At 40.8% G+C, this 18,453-nt stretch overlaps 2 gene segments (V, D, J or C); both read left to right on the top strand.

Annotated features, from left to right (window-relative positions):
* Positions 1 to 10,069: 10,069 nt before the first annotated feature.
* Positions 10,070 to 10,906, top strand: LOC108919399 (T cell receptor beta variable 18-like). The segment is given in 3 exon segments: positions 10,070 to 10,118; positions 10,235 to 10,559; positions 10,894 to 10,906. Coding segments are annotated over 3 exon segments (387 nt in total).
* A 2,115-nt stretch (positions 10,907 to 13,021) lies between these two features.
* Positions 13,022 to 13,535, top strand: LOC108919398 (T cell receptor beta variable 19-like). The segment is given in 2 exon segments: positions 13,022 to 13,086; positions 13,213 to 13,535. Coding segments are annotated over 2 exon segments (372 nt in total).
* Positions 13,536 to 18,453: the final 4,918 nt, after the last annotated feature.

Raw genomic sequence — 18,453 nt, 5'->3', positions numbered from 1 at the left:
AGAGCTTACATTTCTGTTAATTTCTCAGTGTTTGTGTAAAATTCCTTGTTTATTTTATTTAAGTACCATTGTAAATGCATAATAGAATTCATAGTAATAAATTCCTTGTTCGGTGACTTAAGGAAATTTGGCACTGAGTTACTGAGCTTAACTTGAGCATGAAAAAAGATTGGTCGGGGTTACCTGAGGACACAACGTGGTGAACAAACCATAACCTATGAACCATAACACATGGATGATTTTTATTCTCTTATCCTCTCTATAACAAGGAAAAGTAATTATTTATTACGAGAAAAGGGAAATTTTTGGTAAGCTGTGCTACCCCTTTTAAGAACACACGCTTTATTATGGAAAAGTAAAGAAAAAAAACTCCGCACAAGCCACAGAATTTTACTACACCATTAAGAAGAGCTGTAAAAATCTCTGAATTTTTAACGACTCGTCATCATCCAAGTCTGATAATGAAAACCTTTTGTATCTGTCAGATGCCTGCCTCAATGAGACATCACACATTGCCATGAGAAATGTGTGGGTCACATGCTTGAGAATGGCATTTGGAAAGGAGTAAAACATGTTATTGTGGTAAACATTCTGCATTTAGTAACTGCCTGTGTAACATTTATGCATCGCTGTGTTCGTGTAAACAAGCCGCTGCAGACGTGTGCAGGGCTGTATCAAAGGATCAGGCCATAAAACTACATTTTGAAACCATAACTACCTACTTTTGGTGTCCCTCGAAGGATCCTGTTGCAAAAAGGTGTCAAAAATGCCAGTATACAGTGTGCTGTGGGAACATAATGGCTTTCATCTCTTTTAATCTGAATGGTGAAGTTTTTTTGGTATTAGCTCAATTATGAGCTGTATTCAAAATAATTTGCATTTTGATTCACAATTCTATTAAAAAAAAACACTTGGCAACACTGTAGCTGAACTATGTGTACTCTTTTATGTTTTTGTAATGTGATATGATTGTTATTTTAATTTCCTTAGGATCCTGTGAAATAACCAGTACTTTTTATTTGAAGGGATTGTGAATGTGTGTGCAGAATAACCATTTATTATACATCCACCATCCACCGACTTTCACTATTTTGTAAAATCTCAGACACGTCTTTTTCAGGTAATGGGACTCACTCAGTATTGTACAAACTTACATTCAAAATTGAGGGTAATATAGTATAATAAAAAATAATATCAAATATAAGAAATAATATAAAGATAAAATATAATAATATTCCTTTTGAGTTAGAAATATACATCAGATGTGGAAAGCACTGATACATCACTTTGTGAATAAATGCTACTTTTAATTGAAAGATATACACACACACACACACATTTTCAGAACCGCTTGTCCCATACGGGGTCACGGGGAACCGGAGCCTAACCCGGCAACTCAGGGCGTAAGGCTGGAGGGGGAGGGGACACACCCAGGACGGGACGCCAGTCCGTCGCAAGGCACCCCAAGCGGGACTTGAACCCCAGACCCACCGGAGAGCAGGACCGTGGTCCAACCCACTGCACCACCGCACCCCCTTGAAAGATATATTGTTTATTTATTATTTAATGATTTACTGATGTCAGGTTGTCCAGTCTTCAGTTATACTGACATTTTCTAAACAATTTCTAAAACTAACTTTGCTGCATGTCATCAATAAATTAATTAAACACCCTTGTCATTGACATGTTCTGTGTAATATTATTTTTGCTCGAATGACTTTTGCTGAAGCCTATTCAGCCTCAGAATAGGTGTTAAAGCAGAATTTTTTATATTTTTATATTTCCTTGAATAAATCATAAGAGATGTAGAGATGGATGGTCAACCAATGGACACGTTGAACGGGCCCTGCTTGTTTCACAGTGCATTTAAGCTTCAAGCACGTGGCTCCTCAGCTTTCCGTCAGGGTTATCGCATGACATCGCTGATATCAAGACCGCTCTCACCTCTCTCCCACTGTCAGTCTTCCTGTTCCACTGCAAGCTGTTTGCACCATGTTTACCCAAGTGCTTCTCTTCCAAGAGGTAAACATACCCTTGCTGTTGTTATTTTTCCTTATTTTTCTCAAAACAGCTTGATGAAGGAACACAATGTCCTGCCTCACGTCACTTGGGTGTTTGTTGCACAGTAATTGTGTGACAAATTCACATTTCTTCCCTCTGAGTTTGTGGCTTTTCAAAGATGCAGTGGTGCATGGGGTGGAGCAACCTTCTCACATCATAGTCGAGGAAGGAAGGCTGATGCCTCTCACTTGCTCCCAAAGGAACACAACCAACGCTGTAATGTTCTGGTACCAGCTGAGAAACGGCAGGTATTGTCTGCCCCCGAAATCGCTTTCTTAGCAAAACACATTTGATCTCTATAGTCTTTAAAGTTTCTATCAGAGCAGTTCAGTTTAAGCTCCTTCTTCAAGGTTATTACGCCTGGACCCCCGGGGTCTGAAAATAAAACCTTCAGGATATCCGTATCCTTAACCGTAACGCAGTCTTCTGTCAGCTTCAGTCTTTGAATATATATACATATTTCAATGCCTTGTCTTTTGGTATTTAAAGCAGTTCCCCTTGCAGATTCATGCTGTTCACTGGAGGATGTGTGTATTTCACTATGATGGCAGCGCCCTGCAGATGGTTGTGTATTCTTACGGGGCTGCAGTTGAAATACAGCATGGATTCTGAGATCGCTTCCAAGCTGAGAGAAAGGGGAATTCTCTGTTCCTACATGTAAATAACATTCTGCCATCACATGGCTAGGTGTACTTCTGCGCAAGAAAGTCTGCGCAGTGAGTGTCGTGTGCCTGTGGCCCACAAAAAAAACAGAGAATGGAGAAGAGATGTGGCAGCGATGTTCGGGTGCCGCCTCTAGGGGTCCCTATGTCCCTCTTCACCTGCACCTTGGTCGCCGCCCTCAGTGCTTGCATGCCACCCTGATCTCCTTCTCGGATCGCTCTTATTCCTTCGTTTCGCGCAACGGAGTGCCATGTCTGCTCTCTTTCTTCTCTTCCTGCCGCTGGGTAATAATCGGCAATCATTATTTCGCTAACGCAGAATTCCAGCTGAAACAACTGCAGAGCTTTTCCCAAAGCGCTCTGGATTGTAGTAACTTCTTAGATTTTACAGTACAATGTGCGGTATATGATTTTAGTACTAGTAATCGGTTTTGGCGACAGGTGAAAGTTTGTCTGCGTCTAATCTTTGTATGTCTCTGTTTCACACTTCACTCGAAGGACATGCTGTCGTCCAGTCGCCGGACCTTTTTGTAGAGAGAGGACTTAACGTGACACTGACCTGTTCCCAAAACAAAACTGATTTCAACAGCATGTACTGGTTTCGGCAGAGGCCTGGGCAAGCTCTTAAGCTCGTAGTCTATTCTTACGTCCAGATGGAAAACATGGAGGAAGAATTCAAGAGCCGCTTTTCAGCCAAGCGTATAGATACCTCCCTGAGTCTCACTCTGCACCACCTGCAGGTTGCAGACAGTGCTGTGTATTTTTGCGCAAAACAAGAAACACAGTGGTGTACCTTGATCTGGGCCTGGAACAAAAACACGAGTCACCTCCCCACGCAGCCCCCCCCATCGCATAATATCTGAACATACACGTGTCCTCAAGCACTCCACCTGTCTTTGGTGTGTTTGCTTCCATTCCTCGTATGAAAGATGTCACTGGTCTTCTACATGACTGTTGACATGATTATGTCATTGTTCAAACAAGTCTTTTCTATATAGGGAGAGCATCTTCTTGATATAGAAAGATCCATCACATGGGTTTTAAATGACCTTCATCCCACAGGTATGAAAAAGAGTACAAAGAAATACAGTGCGATACATGAAAAAGGAGCTTCACTTTATCAAGTTTGGAATCCTGACTGAAGCGGTAGCATATAGTAACAATACAGTTTAGGGTGGCTACAACCGAAGAAGCACCTTAATATCACACATATGAGCACATGAGCTGTGATGTCACATCCTCCCCTCCCCTCCAAAGAGTGCGCTTTTCATGTACAGTGTTTTCAGTGTTTCCCTCATCTTTTCACGGCTTTCTCAAAATGGTTAAGGTTTTAGTTTGCATCACTATTTCACTGTTGTGGGGGACTGGTAGGTGTTCTTTGGTTTAAAAAAAATATCATGTTGCTCAGGAAGCTCTGATAAGCACCACTGAAATCCAACACATGAAACAGATACTACAGCACAGCATGGATAAATGTACATTGCTTCTCCACAGGTCTCACAGAGGGGCTGGATGTAAAACAGTCGCCTGCTCTGCACTGGAAGATTCAAGGCAAGGACAAGTCGGCCGAGATGACCTGCGAACACACGGACAAGAGCTACCACCAGATGTACTGGTTTCGCCAGCTTCCGGGACAGAATATGGAGCTAGTTGTATTCTCCGATGCGTACGGCACGCCGGACTTTGGGAATTTCAGTGAGCTCAAATATGGAGTCCAGCATTCTGTGCCTGAGACGGGGACGTTCACTGTGAAGGCACCGGAGGCAGGCGACAGCGGTGTGTACTACTGTGCTGCAGGCAAACACGGTGACTCAGAGTTACTGTACATCTGTTCAAAAACCCCCAGAATATAGTACAGAAAGGTTCATGGCAGAACCTGGCCCCAGGGCGGAGCTGTGCCACAAGAATTTAAGTAGTCTTCCTCTCCAGAGATGCTGTAGGCTAAATATGATGTTATGATGTTTTGCTCATACAGTAATATCTCGCCCTACGTCGTTAATTGGTTCCAAAGGGTGCGACTTGAGTCGAAAAACGGTGGAAAATGAAATTACCCCTAAAAAACCGTTTTAGACCCCCTATAAACCCCTAATAAGCATTCCCCTTAAGTGTATACACTTAAATTAATGCTAAAGTAAAGAAAAAACAAATAACGTGGCGCAACTCGATGTTATCGGCGCCGAACGGCAGGCAAATAAGACAATTTTTTTTATTTTTAAACTTTAAATTGATTTTATAGATTACAGTATATTATTTTATATATTTTAACATTTATTTTTATTTGATTTTACACTTTTCTATTGTTTTTAAGTGATTTTGAAGTTTTTAACAATTTTTAATATTTTCGGCTGATCAACGTAAAGTCACGTCAGCCGACTGAAGACGAATTGTATTTTTCCATATATATTTGACAAAAAACTGGCATAAAGTCAAAATCGACGCAACACATAGGGCGAGGTATTACTGTAGTAAGGGCATCCATATTTAAAGAAGAAGAATGTTTCCGTATATTTAGAGTTTTGCTCACACAGAGGGCCTCAGACTGTTCTTTACGTCTTTTGCTCTGACATGCCTGGTTCACGATATTCAATCATAATAAACTCGTCGTTGGGCTTGCTGAAAGAGGTTCTGTGATATCACTTCCTTTGTCCTTCCCCTTTGTGAAGTTCACTGGGTTTAGGTTTTAGTGTTCTTCTTTCCTCGTCTGCCTACAGAGCCAGACATGATCAGAACTGTTTTCAGTATTGCTGTCATACTGGCAGGTAAGGATTAATTCGCCGTACACATGGACCGTACATACAAAACCATGCATTGTTTGCTGTTCAAAAAAAATGCAACATTCTGAGAGAACAAGCATGTTTACAGACAGTTTGTTTATTCTGTTTTCATGTTATTCAAAGCACAATTTGAAACTCAATATGCAGTCTGCAAATATTAAACCATCATTACTTTGATACAGTCTAAATTAAGTTTACTTTAAGTCAAAACAGTAACAACTGTAAGGGCATCATTTTAAATATCCTTTTTTACCTACAGATCTCTGCTTAAGTTTCAAAGTTCATCAGTCTCCAGCTTCTGTGTTCAAGTTCCTGGAAGAATCTGCAGAGCTCCATTGTGAGCACGATATCTCCAGCCATGATCGCATGTTTTGGTACCAGCAATCATGGAATGGCACATTTACATTGCTGGGCTTTCTCTATGAGCGCTTTGAAAACACTGAGCCAAAATTTGCTAAAAAAATAAAACTGAAGGGAGAGGCTACAAAATCCGACACATTAATTATTTTAAACATCACATCTGCAGAGAATGCTTATTACTTTTGTGCAGTGAGTGAACACGGTGCTGCAGATTTCCTCTCCTCTGTACAAAAACTCCCCAACACTTTAGGGTTAACAGTTCAACCACCCACAGAAACCACTTACAATAGCATCAGATAAAGGTAAAAGCTGAAAGATTAAACAAAATTCCAGCTCCGCTTTCATCTTGATTCCGTTCAGAGACTGTAAAAGCTGGTCAGCACTATCCTTGTTAAAAGCAATTGTTAACAGAAATATAAGTATTAGTCACAAAGCCATCGAGTATTTTTACTGAGAGGTTTCCCAGTTCTCTGATACAAAAAGAGGGCCTTACTTACCGTAGTAAAAGTAGGAATATACTGGACTGCAAATGGCTGAGTTATGAATTTTTTGAAGATATAAACATTATTTATGTTTAATTGCATTTTCTTGATGTTTTTTCCGAAACTCTTCCGTTAACAGGAGTGAGAACACAACATGCATTTATGGATTTAACTGGTAGGTGTCAGTATAGCACAACAAAAGTGGGAATTCACATTCGCTGAGACTGGGAATTCACATTTTTCAACTAAAGACATGTGACTCTCAGACGATATAACTGCAACTTAGTTAATTTGCAATTTCGCTTTTTCATGAGCTGCTTACCTCTGAAATATTCGGAAGTTCTTTTGCTACTGTCAGGTTGGAGGCTCAGCATCCCGAAGTGCTGTAGTGCTCCGGTGAGGGACTATGCAGCCATACGCTTAATGAGTGCTTAAAGCTGTTTTAGAGGTTACCATATTGAGTTGGCATAATTTTGAGTGTAAACCCCACCCATTCAGCCACCTCTGTTTTAAATGCTCTCAGGCATAGTACAAATTGTTTTACATTCAGTGCTATCATTTCTCCAGTACTGAGAATTCATAACTGCTAACAATGTCTGTATTCTCTAATTTTATGTTTCTATCTTAAGCAATCTTTGCACCATAATCTTGACCTTTGGGAGGAAATATTGAAAGTAAGAAGCCAGTTCATGTTATCTGAAATCCAGAACATCTCTTACTAATACTACTACACTTGGATTGTGTCATCATGGCCACTGTGCTCATCATCTCTGTTCCTTTATTGCTCTGGATTCCAGGTAAGAACCCTTTTGTTATAGTGACAATAAACAATGAAGATGGAGCTGGATGGAATGATTTTATGTGATTCTATCCCTACTGTTTTCTCTCTCTCTCCACAGATCGCTGTTTAAGTAACGAAGTTCACCAGTCTCCTTCTGACCTGGTCAAACTGCCAGGAGAATCTGCTCATCTCAACTGTTTTCACAGTATTGCAAACTATGATTTCATATACTGGTATAAACAAACGACACATGGAGTTTTCATCTATCTTGGATACCTCAATATGAAGTTTGGCTACCCGGAGGATGAATTCAAAATCATTTTGCAAGGACATGAGCGAAATAATGCTACCCTAATCATCCAAAACTCGACATCTGTTGACAGTGGCACTTATTTTTGTGCAGCAAGTTAACACAATGTGAAAGAGTCCCTTAGTCCTGTACAAAAACCCCCTTCTAGTACACATCCTTGGGAGTGATAACACAGTTCACCACATCTGCCTTCAACCACAACCACCATGTTCGTACAGTTGGAACCACACATTTAACCGTTCATCTCTGCAAAAAATAAGAACGTCTTCGAAAAAGAAGTTGTATAGCATCTCTTTGACACCTGACTCTTAGTTTATCAGTAATATTCTGGACTGTATCAGGTTTAGGGAGTCAACAGGTGTCTGGAATCAGTGGTTGGACTTACAGCCTTTCTTCTCAACTAAGTGCGAAAAGAAACAGAAAGGTTGTCTTAAATTGCTGTCCTCCTACATTTCTATGAACTACTCATATTTTTCATCTTTTTAATAGTTGACTTTCTGTGGCTACATATTATGAGTATAAACTGCCTATGACCGTTTACTGCCTGGATTATGTATGATTATTACACTAAATGTAAAATTTAATCATATAGTTGAAAAACATCAGATTCACACACAGCGACTGAAGCCGCTTGTCCCGAGCGGGGTTGCGGCAAACCGGAACCTAACCCGGCAACTCAGGGCCCACAGCCGGGACGGGACGCCAGGCCGTTGCAAGGCACCCCAAGCAGGACTCAAACCTCAGACCCACCGGAGAGTAGGACCTGGCCAAGTCTGCCACGCCACTGCACCCCCTGACATCAGATTCAGTGAGTTTCATTTAAAACAAGCTGTGGTGAGGGTTAAATGAGATCTTAGACTTGGTAGATTTGATATTTCTAATCAGCTAGAGAAGGAGTTGCAAACATGCATATACAACATTGCTGTTGTAGATGAAAATGCTAGATGAACATACGGAGTTAAGTAACCTCGTAAATGTACTCTGACATCCCGTCCTCTTTCTCACGGAGGTCCGTAAAGGTCAGTCTCAACTGTTACCTTGTGAGAACAGTGACGTTGTCAGCATGATTACAGAATTCAGCTTTACAGCAGTTTTCTTCTGGCTGACAGGTAGGACACCAGTATAAGGAAACGCACATACAAATTCAAATCTTTTTGAGATAAATAATCAGTTTAATGTCTGCTGATTTCTTTCTCATAATGCATTCTCTCCTCCTGTTCACAGGCCCTTCGCTCTGTAACAAGTTCTTCAGAGACCCCCTGCACACTTGTGTTACTCTAGTGATTCTGTGGAGTTTAGCTGCAGTCACACCATCTCCAGCTATGATACCTTACTGTGGTACCAGAACTTACCAGGTGGCAATGCCATGACTCTTATTGGTACGGTATATCACCAGAACGCACACATGGAAGAGAACTATAAGAGTCATTTTAATTTAACTGGACGTGGTGAGAAGGCAGTGTCTCCGCGTATATCTGCAGTCCCTCCTGAAGACACAGCTGTGTCTTTCTGTGCAGCAAGCATGAACAGTACTTCAGATGTCTTGGCTCCTCGACCAAAACCCCTACCTGAACCCGCTGTAAAATTATCTTTAGAACACCTGCAACTGTCTTCTATTCCATTTCTCTGTTTTTCTTAACTGTATTTATTATGCTATTTTCTAATTGAATATACTGTACTGTATATGCTATATAAATTGGATACAGATATGCTAATAACCCGACAAGCCATGCAAAAAGATTTAAAATACATTTTAAAAATTAAATCAGTATTAAATATGTATAATGAAGATTAAACATTACAGAATATCTATTCATGTTATTTCTTAATAAATAACTTGTGGCAAATGCTCAAGCAGTTGCTCCAGGTATCTTATGCCCCTCCAAAACCTTTTTTGGCTCCTCAGCAATTTTTCAGCTTGAGATGGATTCGTCTTTATTGTGCATTATGACAGTTAAAGCGTTAATTCACTAGTACCCACACAAAACATTTTTCTGATGCAGTCGCACCAGTGCTATTAGTTTAACAGATTTTATTACTCGGTTTCTTGACCAAAGTTTTTATTATAAAATCTCAAATTTTACCTATTTATTGCTGCAGACAGCAGGAATAGTTTATCTCTAGGCCACCATGCCAGTAGTATTCTGTTCATAGGTTCACTTTTAAATGTATTATTGCTTGTCTCTCTTCCTGCTGATGTAATGCACATGTTGTATTTTCTATGAGATGTACGTTGCTTTGGGGAAAAGTGTTTGCTAAATGAATAAATGTAAATGTTTAGCTTGCCAACAGTTAGATAGCCAACACGCCAACTTAGATTTTAAATGTACTAAAATCCACGTACAGAGGGGGCGCGGTGGCGCAGCGGGTTGGCCCGGGTCCTGCTTTCCAGTGGGTCTGGGGTTTGAATCCCGCTTGGGGTGCCTTGCGACGGACTGGCGTCCCGTCCTGGGTGTGTCCCCTCCCCGTCCAGCCTTACGCCCTGTGTTGCCAGGTTAGGCTCTGGCTCCCCGTGACCCCGAATGGGCAAGCGGTTCAGACAATGTGTGTGTGTGTGTAAAATCCACGTGGCGTCATTTCCTCCTTTCTTCCGAGACACCTTACTTTAGGGTGTCCTTCCTCTTGTACTGTGATTCAAAATGCTGAAAGCTCTCATGAGATCTATGCTACTGTTGCTCTGGATTTTAGGTAGGATGACAATGTAATCAGTCACGGAATCTTTAAGACTCTTCTGCAAAAACACATTTCTTTGTTTGTATACATTCATACCAGGATTTCTTAGGACCCTTTGTGTTTTTCCACAGGTCAGGGTGAAGGGAGTGATGTGATGCAGAGCCCTGAAATTCTCTGGACTCAACCAGGCAAAAATGCTGAGATGACCTGTAACCACAAGAAGGGTGTTGACTACCTTCAGATGTACTGGTACAGGCAGCGTCCAGGGGAGAACATTGAGCTCATGGTTTTTACAGCAAGTGGTATGAAGGCTGACTTAGGGAAATTAAGTGAAGACAAATATGCTGCCAACAAAAATACAGTTGAAGATGGGTTTTTCACAGTAAAGAACGTGGAGGCAGGAGACAGCGGAGAGTATTTCTGTGCTGTCAGCAAACACAGTGCTGCAGACCGACTGTACAGATGTACAAAAAGTCCCCTGGCGTGGAACTACTGTTCATGTATTGCAAAGTGGGAGATATCCTCCAGGGGGAGGACAAGTTCAAGAAACGGATCTGAGAACACACACTATCTAAAACCCCTTGTCCCAACAAGCCAAAGCCTAACCTGGCAGCACAGTGCGCAAGACTTTAGGGAAAGGGGACACACTCAGGATGGGACACCATTCCATCACAAAGTACCCCAAGCAGGACTCGAACCCCAGACCTACTGGAGAGCAGGACCTGGCCAAACCCACTGCATCACCTCACCCCTGATATGGAGACCATATCTCTATGTAATCTTTGTGTAGCCCCAACTCCTGAAATGTATATTTATTGATCTACTGTAGAGTAGCACCTCAAAGGATAGTGAAACCTGTGGTTCCCTAACAGAGTTACCATGATGTACCGGTAAAGTTATTCTCACTGTTTGCAAATATTTATACATCAGAACTATGTATGTATTGTATCCCTCTGATATGTTCCTATACAGTATTGATGTACCAACACATTTTGAAGCAAACCCAATTTCTCCTTCAGTGTTGCTGTATAACGCCATTGAGCACTATTGATAACATTTTTCGTCTCCCATAATCAATGACATTGCTGCAAGAAAACGGAATAGTGCATTGACAGGAGACAGCTAGGAGTTAAGTTGAAATACACCGCTAGATGGAGGCCAAATCAAATAAACCACAATTTTAAGGCATAACACTAAAAACTGCCAACCCCCATCTTCTTTCGTGTATCTTTCGAATAATGCAGTTTCCTTCCTCTTGTCTCCTCCCAGAGAATAAAATCCATAGCATGCTTATTCTTTCTTGAAAAACCAACCATCAAGGCTGTTAAGAGTACCTGTCTGTAGGCAATCGTTTTGCCTGTATTTTATTAAATAGACAGTTTATCCAATTATTGCAATTCCCTCAAAGATGGGAAATATCTGTAAATAGTCAAAACATAAGAAAAGTTTTGACAAAGAATCCCATCGCTCTAGCTTGGATTGTGTTATCATGGACACTGTATTCATCATCTCCACTATTTTTATGCTCTGGGTCCCAGGTGAGAACCCTCTCTGGCAGGAAATTTTAAGTGTAGAGTTGGATTGAATGCGACTGCATCACATTGTGACTCTTGTTTTCTCTCTATTCCTACAGATCTGTCTCTAACTAATCGCGTTGACCAGTTTCCTCCTGATCTGGTCAAACTTCCAGGAGAAACTGCTCAGTTCAGCTGTTCGCACAGTATAGCAAGCTATTATAATATGCTCTGGTACCAGCAAACCGGAAATGGAGTTTTTGTTTTTCTTGGATATCTTTATAACAAAAACCCCAACACAGAGGCTGGTTTTGAAAATAAAATAACTATGCAAGGAGATGGAAGCAAGAACGGAACACTGACCGTCCTAAACATCTCAGCATCAGACACTGCAATGTATTTCTGTGCAGCAAGTTTACACAGTGCTGCAGATCTCCTCTCAGCTGTACAAAAACCTTTGCATCCTACTCTTATTAGTGTATAACAAATCTCACACAAACTGTTACGCACTTTACCTATAATCATTGTCTTGCATCTCATCAGAATTAAATTATGTATTATTTTGCTCCAGAATCAGTTAGAAATTCTTAGGAAATTTAAAAGTATCAGTCACATTTTTAAAAGTCTAAAAATAATAGTCAAGTCATTATTCAAATTAATATTATTATAAAAAATTATGTTAATTCATTTTATAATACACACACAGAGTCTGAAACTGCTCATCCCAAGCGGTGTCATGGCGGGCCAGGGCCTAGCCTGGTGGGGGGCGCGGGGCACACCCAGGGCTCGAGCCCCAGACCCACCCAAGAGCAGGACCCAGTCAAACTCCCTGCGCTACCGCACCCACCACGGGCAAACACACACACACACACACACACACACACACACACACACACACACACACACACACACACACACACACACATTTTCAGAACCGCTTGTCCCTTACGGGGTCACGGGGAACCGGAGCCAACCCGGTAACACAGGGCGTAAGGCCAGAGGGAGAGGGGACACACCCAGGACGGGACGCCAGTCCGCCACAAGGCACCCCAAGCGGGACTCGAACCCCAGACCCACTGGAGAGCAGGACTGCGGTCCAACCCACTGCGCCACCGCACCCCCTCCACGGGCAAACAGTGAAACAAAAACAAAGTAAAAATTTCTGCTGTACAGTCACACTTTTAATAAATGTCCTTTCCTTCTCTATCCCACCACCCAAGAGCATATTCTCTGTGCGCTTTTTTGAAAAACTTGCTTGTAAAGATATTGTACAAATCAAGATACGTTTATTATTTCTGCCGTTAAAACAATTTCTTGACAGGATGACATGATGTCACTTCCTCCCTGGCTTCACCTGCGAAATGTCACTTCAGTCCGGTAGTGATGTGACATTCGTGTGTTTCCATCACAGAGAGTCACAATGGTCAGATTTTTCGTCTTATTCAGTCTGATGTTACTGTCCTTAACAGGTGAGATGACCAGTCCATACTCTCCACCTAGTCCACTGCTACATATTTGCTTTGCCAGTAAGCAGACAGCTGCATTGAAATCAAATTTGATACAAATTCTAACCAACTTTTATTGTGCTCTTACAGGTGACACCGAAGGGAATGATGTAACACAGGCTCCCAGAATTATCTGGAAGTCCCAGGGGGAAAATGCTACAATGAGCTGCAGTCACAACAAGGGCAGCCTATACTCTCAGATGTACTGGTACCGACAGCGCCCAGGGGAGAGCATTGAGCTCGTCGTCTTCACAGCTGTTGGTTCTGATCCTGATTTTGGGACATTCAATAAAGAAAAATTTGACGTTGTCAAAACAGTAGCTGAAAGTGGGTCTTTTACAATGAAGGACTTGGAGCCAGGTGACAATGGAGTGTATTTCTGTGCCGTAAGTCAACACAGTGCCACAGGCTGATTGCACATGTGTTCAAAAACTTTGTCGGGTGCAATGGTTGCAGAATAGGCATCTTACCTATAGAGGGGACCAAAACACAAGAAACAGACTCCTTTTCGATCACACTTTTAACGAAATGTCCATTACTTCTCTATCCCATCTGTGAGCATATTCACTGTGTACTTTTTGAAAAACTTTTGTTAGTAAAGATGTTGTACAAAGAAAGATACATTTATTATTTCTGAGTTAATCTGTGTTTTAAATATGTGTGTTTCCAGTATTTTCTTTGAGAGAAGGGAGCATTCTACACTCCTGAGAATGAGGGGAAATGACCTTAGAACAGGTCCTAAAAGAGATAAGACTGCAATTTCAAGTCCTTCAGACAAGATTGGGTTTTATGAATATTTGGGATTGGATTTTATGTTAATATGTTGCTCTTACCTTTGTTGCTGTTCCATTTTAGCCTTGAATGCCAGAGTTAAAACTGTGAGCATGACACAGGATCCATTAGGTTGCCAATGAGAAGAACTCAATAGATGAAATATCACATTCAGTGTTTGAGCTGGACAGGTCTGATGACATATGCTGCCAGTACAGTTGCGAGGTAGTGGCAGTAGTCCAGCTGGGACATGTGTTATGTTGTGTAGAAGTAATCATCAAAATAGCAGATGACAAACTGACAAGAAAAGGGACATTGTTCTATATAAGGGCAATCTGAAACTGGTCTAACTAAGGGTCAACAAAGGACAGACAAGCCCAAAAATAATACGGCATGACATAGTCGAATAAATATTAGTTCTAGTGTATTGAGGTACAAAATTATTAACATTAAAGTGGCTTTAAAGGTTTTAATTCAGAGTTTGAATTTTTTCAGAGGCAGTGATGTACACCAGTAGGGGGACCGCCCTCAAAACTACCCTTAAAAAAGGCACTTCCTTGATACAATCTGTACTCCTGAAGAGTTCCTGCAATGCACATATGAAAAGTTGGTCATCTGAGAAAACTAAGTAGAAACATGAAGGCTGCAAGGAAAGTTCTGAAACCTCAAATTTTATATGCATGTTAGAGCAAGTATCCTGTAACTGAAACATGGAACATGCCATCATGGCCAGTGTTCTCATCAGTTCTACTCTGTTACTGCTCTGGCTACCAGGTGAGAAGCTCTGCAAGTTCCTGAGAATTAGTTGTCATGACTATGATTTCAGTTTTTATGACATCTTCACTGATTTCTGTCTTTGCCCACAGGTCCAACAATAAGCACCAGTGTTTTCCAGTCTCCACCTGCTCTGGTCAAACTACCAGGGGAATCTGCTCAGTTTAGCTGTTCACATAGTATTTCAGGCTATGATCGCATGTTTTGGTACCAACAAACTGAAAATGGAAGTTTCATTCTTCTTGGATACCTTAATAATGCATTTTCCAATCCAGAGGCTGGTTTTGAAAAGAAAATCAGCATGCAAGGAAATGCACGCAGTAATGGCACCTTGACCATCATGAACATCTCATTATCCGACACTGCGATATATTTCTGTGCAGTAAGTTTACACAGTGCTTCAGAGCACCTCTGTGCTGCACAAAAACCCTTGTTCACACTTTCACGTGAGCATGACAACCCCTCACACCACCAAACCACAACAGTGTAGCAGGATTTCTCAAAACCATTCACCTGCAATTATAAGCACAGTAACTTACTAAGTCATTAACCAGAGGAATCCCATTTCAAATTCTACCTATTTAAAATGACAAATTGTATATTTTTACTCCTGTTTCCTTTGACCTGTTGCTTTTCTCTTGAGATCTTTTTTGTATGTACAGAAGTCTTTAAGCGGTGAGGATACCTCACTTTTCTAGAGCACTCTATTCACAGTATACATGATGGACATGTAGAGTCCAACTGAGTGGGAGCTGCAGCAGTTTAGCTTGGAAATGCCCTATATTTTAGGTAAGGAACCTGCTGGGCAGAATATGACAAATTGATCATTTTTTCCTTTGCAAACATTTGCCATTCATCTACCAGTTGTGGTTCTGTTAAAAATGAGACAAATGTCTATAATCCATCCATCCATCCAGTTTCTATAACTGCTGTCCTGAGCAGGGTCGCAGTGAACCAGAGCCCATCCCAGAAGCATTGGCTGCAGGTTTGAGAGGGGTACATTCTGGGCAGGATGCCAGTCCATCACAGGAAAATGTCCATAATATAAGACTTAAATAATTATGAAATGATAAAGAGTACAAAAACGATGCTCTTTCTGTTGTCAGTTTATCATTTTCAACCCCCATTCCATGTTTTAATGCTATAAGTATGGACTTCAGGAGGAATTTTCATTGGAAGTAAAGTGCTTTGATGTACAGACATAACACACAGTACACATATAAAGGTTCAGCTATTATTCTAAGGAACCAGTAGAGGGACCTACACCAGTGACATTTAAAAATCGCACATCCTGCATAAATTACTACCTTGTCTGAGGAGGAGAGCTGGCATGCCGGCGTACTGAACGTTCTGGTGAAGCCATTGCTGAGAAAAGCAAGTGAAGACTTAACAAAGGCTGCATGAAAGGACTAAAAAGCTTAACTTGAATCCTGTAACTACAACATGGAACATGCCATCATGGCCAGTGTTCTCATCAGTTCTACTCTTTTACTGCTCTGGCTACCAGGTGAGAAGCTCTGCAAGTTCCTGAGAATTAGTTGTCATGACTGTGATTTCAGTTTTTATGACTCCTTCACTGATTTCTGTCTTTGCCCACAGGTCCAACAATAAGCACCAGTGTTTTCCAGTCTCCACCTGCTCTGGTCAAACTACCAGGGGAATCTGCTCAGTTTAGCTGTTCACACAGTATTTCAGGCTATGAACGCATGTTTTGGTACCAACAAACTGAAAATGGAAGTTTCATTCTTCTTGGATACCTTAATAATGCATTTTCCAATCCAGAGGCTGGTTTTGAAAAGAAAATCAGCATGCAAGGAAATGCACGCAGTAATGGCACCTTGACCATCATGAACATCTCGTTATCCGACACTGCAATATATTTCTGTGCAGTAAGTTTACACGGTGCTTCAGAGCACCTCTTTGCTGCACAAAAACCCTTGTTCACGCTTTCACGTGAGCATGACAACCCCTCACACCACCAAACCACAACAGTGTAGCAGGATTTCTCAAAACCATTCACTTGTAATCAAAAGTCGTATCCAACATTTCTCTTTTCACATATCAAATGGAACTTGCTTTTCAGTGTACAGCTGTTATCTCACTGTAAAGGACACCTAAAAACAATAAGGATGTGGAACCAGCTGCGGCCCAAAGTGTTTACAGCTTGTGTTTGGTTTTCTTAATGTGCAGGTGAAAAATAACAAAAAAGGACCGTTACACATATTTATGCAAAATCATTCAACAATGTACAGCAACTGGGATTATATTGGTATACAATACATTACAATATAATTGTATTATATTATATTGGTTTATTTTACAGAACCTGGTTGCTGAATAAATTCAGAAATGCCTCTATTATGCAGCTTTTATAGATTGTTATGGTGGTAAAAGAGACTTTTGATTTATGAACAAATCAAGTTAGAAACAAACTTCCAACCCCAAATGCAACAATGACAAGCCAAAGTATCAGTTTGGATATCATGAACACAGAGCAAAAACTTTTTTACAGTTGTGCTAGTTCCTAATATAACATCACTTCCTTTCCTTTCCTGGCAAACAGCACCTTAATTTTGTTTTTCTTTGTTTTTCCTTTCCATCACTGACACCCAAAATGGTCACACGTCTAAAGAGAATTATTGTGTTGCTGTTTTAGATGTGCTCTCTGGTGGGTCTGGGGTTCGAGTCCTGCTTGGGATGCCTTGCAATGGACTGGCGTTCCGTCCTGGGTGTGTTCCCTCCCCCCTCCAGCTTTACACCCTATGTTGCCGAGTTAGGCTCCGGTTCGCCGCGACCCCACTTGGGACCAGCAGTTTCAGTCAGTGTGTGTGTGTGTTTTAGATGTTAGGTAAGATGACTGAAGAATCTACATAGTAAATTAATAAATGGTTTAGCTAGCCACTCTTTAAAAAATTAAAAACTTAACATTTTTTGAAAAAATTAAGGGATCGATTTTGAAATAACTTGTAACCAGCCTTTGGTTGTGCCCACAGGTCTAAGTAAAGGGAGGGATGTTACACAGAAGCCAATTGTTCTGTTTGCTCCGAAAGGGAATAATATTGAACTGAAATGCAGTCACACCAAGGAAGCTCTGGCTGATCAGTGCATATGGTTACCTTACTGAGGGCATAGTCACAGGATAGGATGTCCAGGTTTGAGGAGTGGATTCCACCTACACTTCGGTAGAAAGTCACCTCCTGCTGGTCCTGCAAGTGCACCTCTTGTAGAAAACACTTATAGACAGGACACCAATGGACACATGCTGATTGAAAACTAAAGTCCTGTTTTAAATATGAATTAATTCCCCAAAATTCAAATTCAGATTTTACAAATAGACATTTACTTTAACGAATATCAATTACAACATTAAATAATTTTCCCTCTAGATTCACCCATCCAAAGAATCCAACTTGGGTTTGGCTTCCAGTAAATTGGCTTGGTTATTAAAAATATTTCTTCATGCCATTTAAGGAGTGCTCCTGGCTACTGGGGCCCTGGGAGAGCACACCTGTCAAAAATTAAACTAATCTGAAAATGTTAAAGGTATACAGCAGATTACTCAAGCTTGTTGTCAAAATTTTCATTTGTACAATTTTTTTCTTCAATTCACGTGTAATGTATAATAGTCCCTTTTATTTTTTAAATGTAAATATCTAAGTTGTTCCAGTTACTACAATTTTTTTCACTGGGAAAAAATATTTATACCTTTTCAAATTATTTCACGAAAAATCTGTGGTAGTTCTGTACATGTTCTTGACTAATATGGTGTAAAAACAAGGAGCCACT

Source organism: Scleropages formosus, chromosome 15 (genome assembly GCF_900964775.1).
Source record: "Scleropages formosus chromosome 15, fSclFor1.1, whole genome shotgun sequence".
NCBI classification, from domain to species: domain Eukaryota; kingdom Metazoa; phylum Chordata; class Actinopteri; order Osteoglossiformes; family Osteoglossidae; genus Scleropages; species Scleropages formosus.
This window is presented reverse-complemented; position numbering and strand designations above follow the sequence as displayed.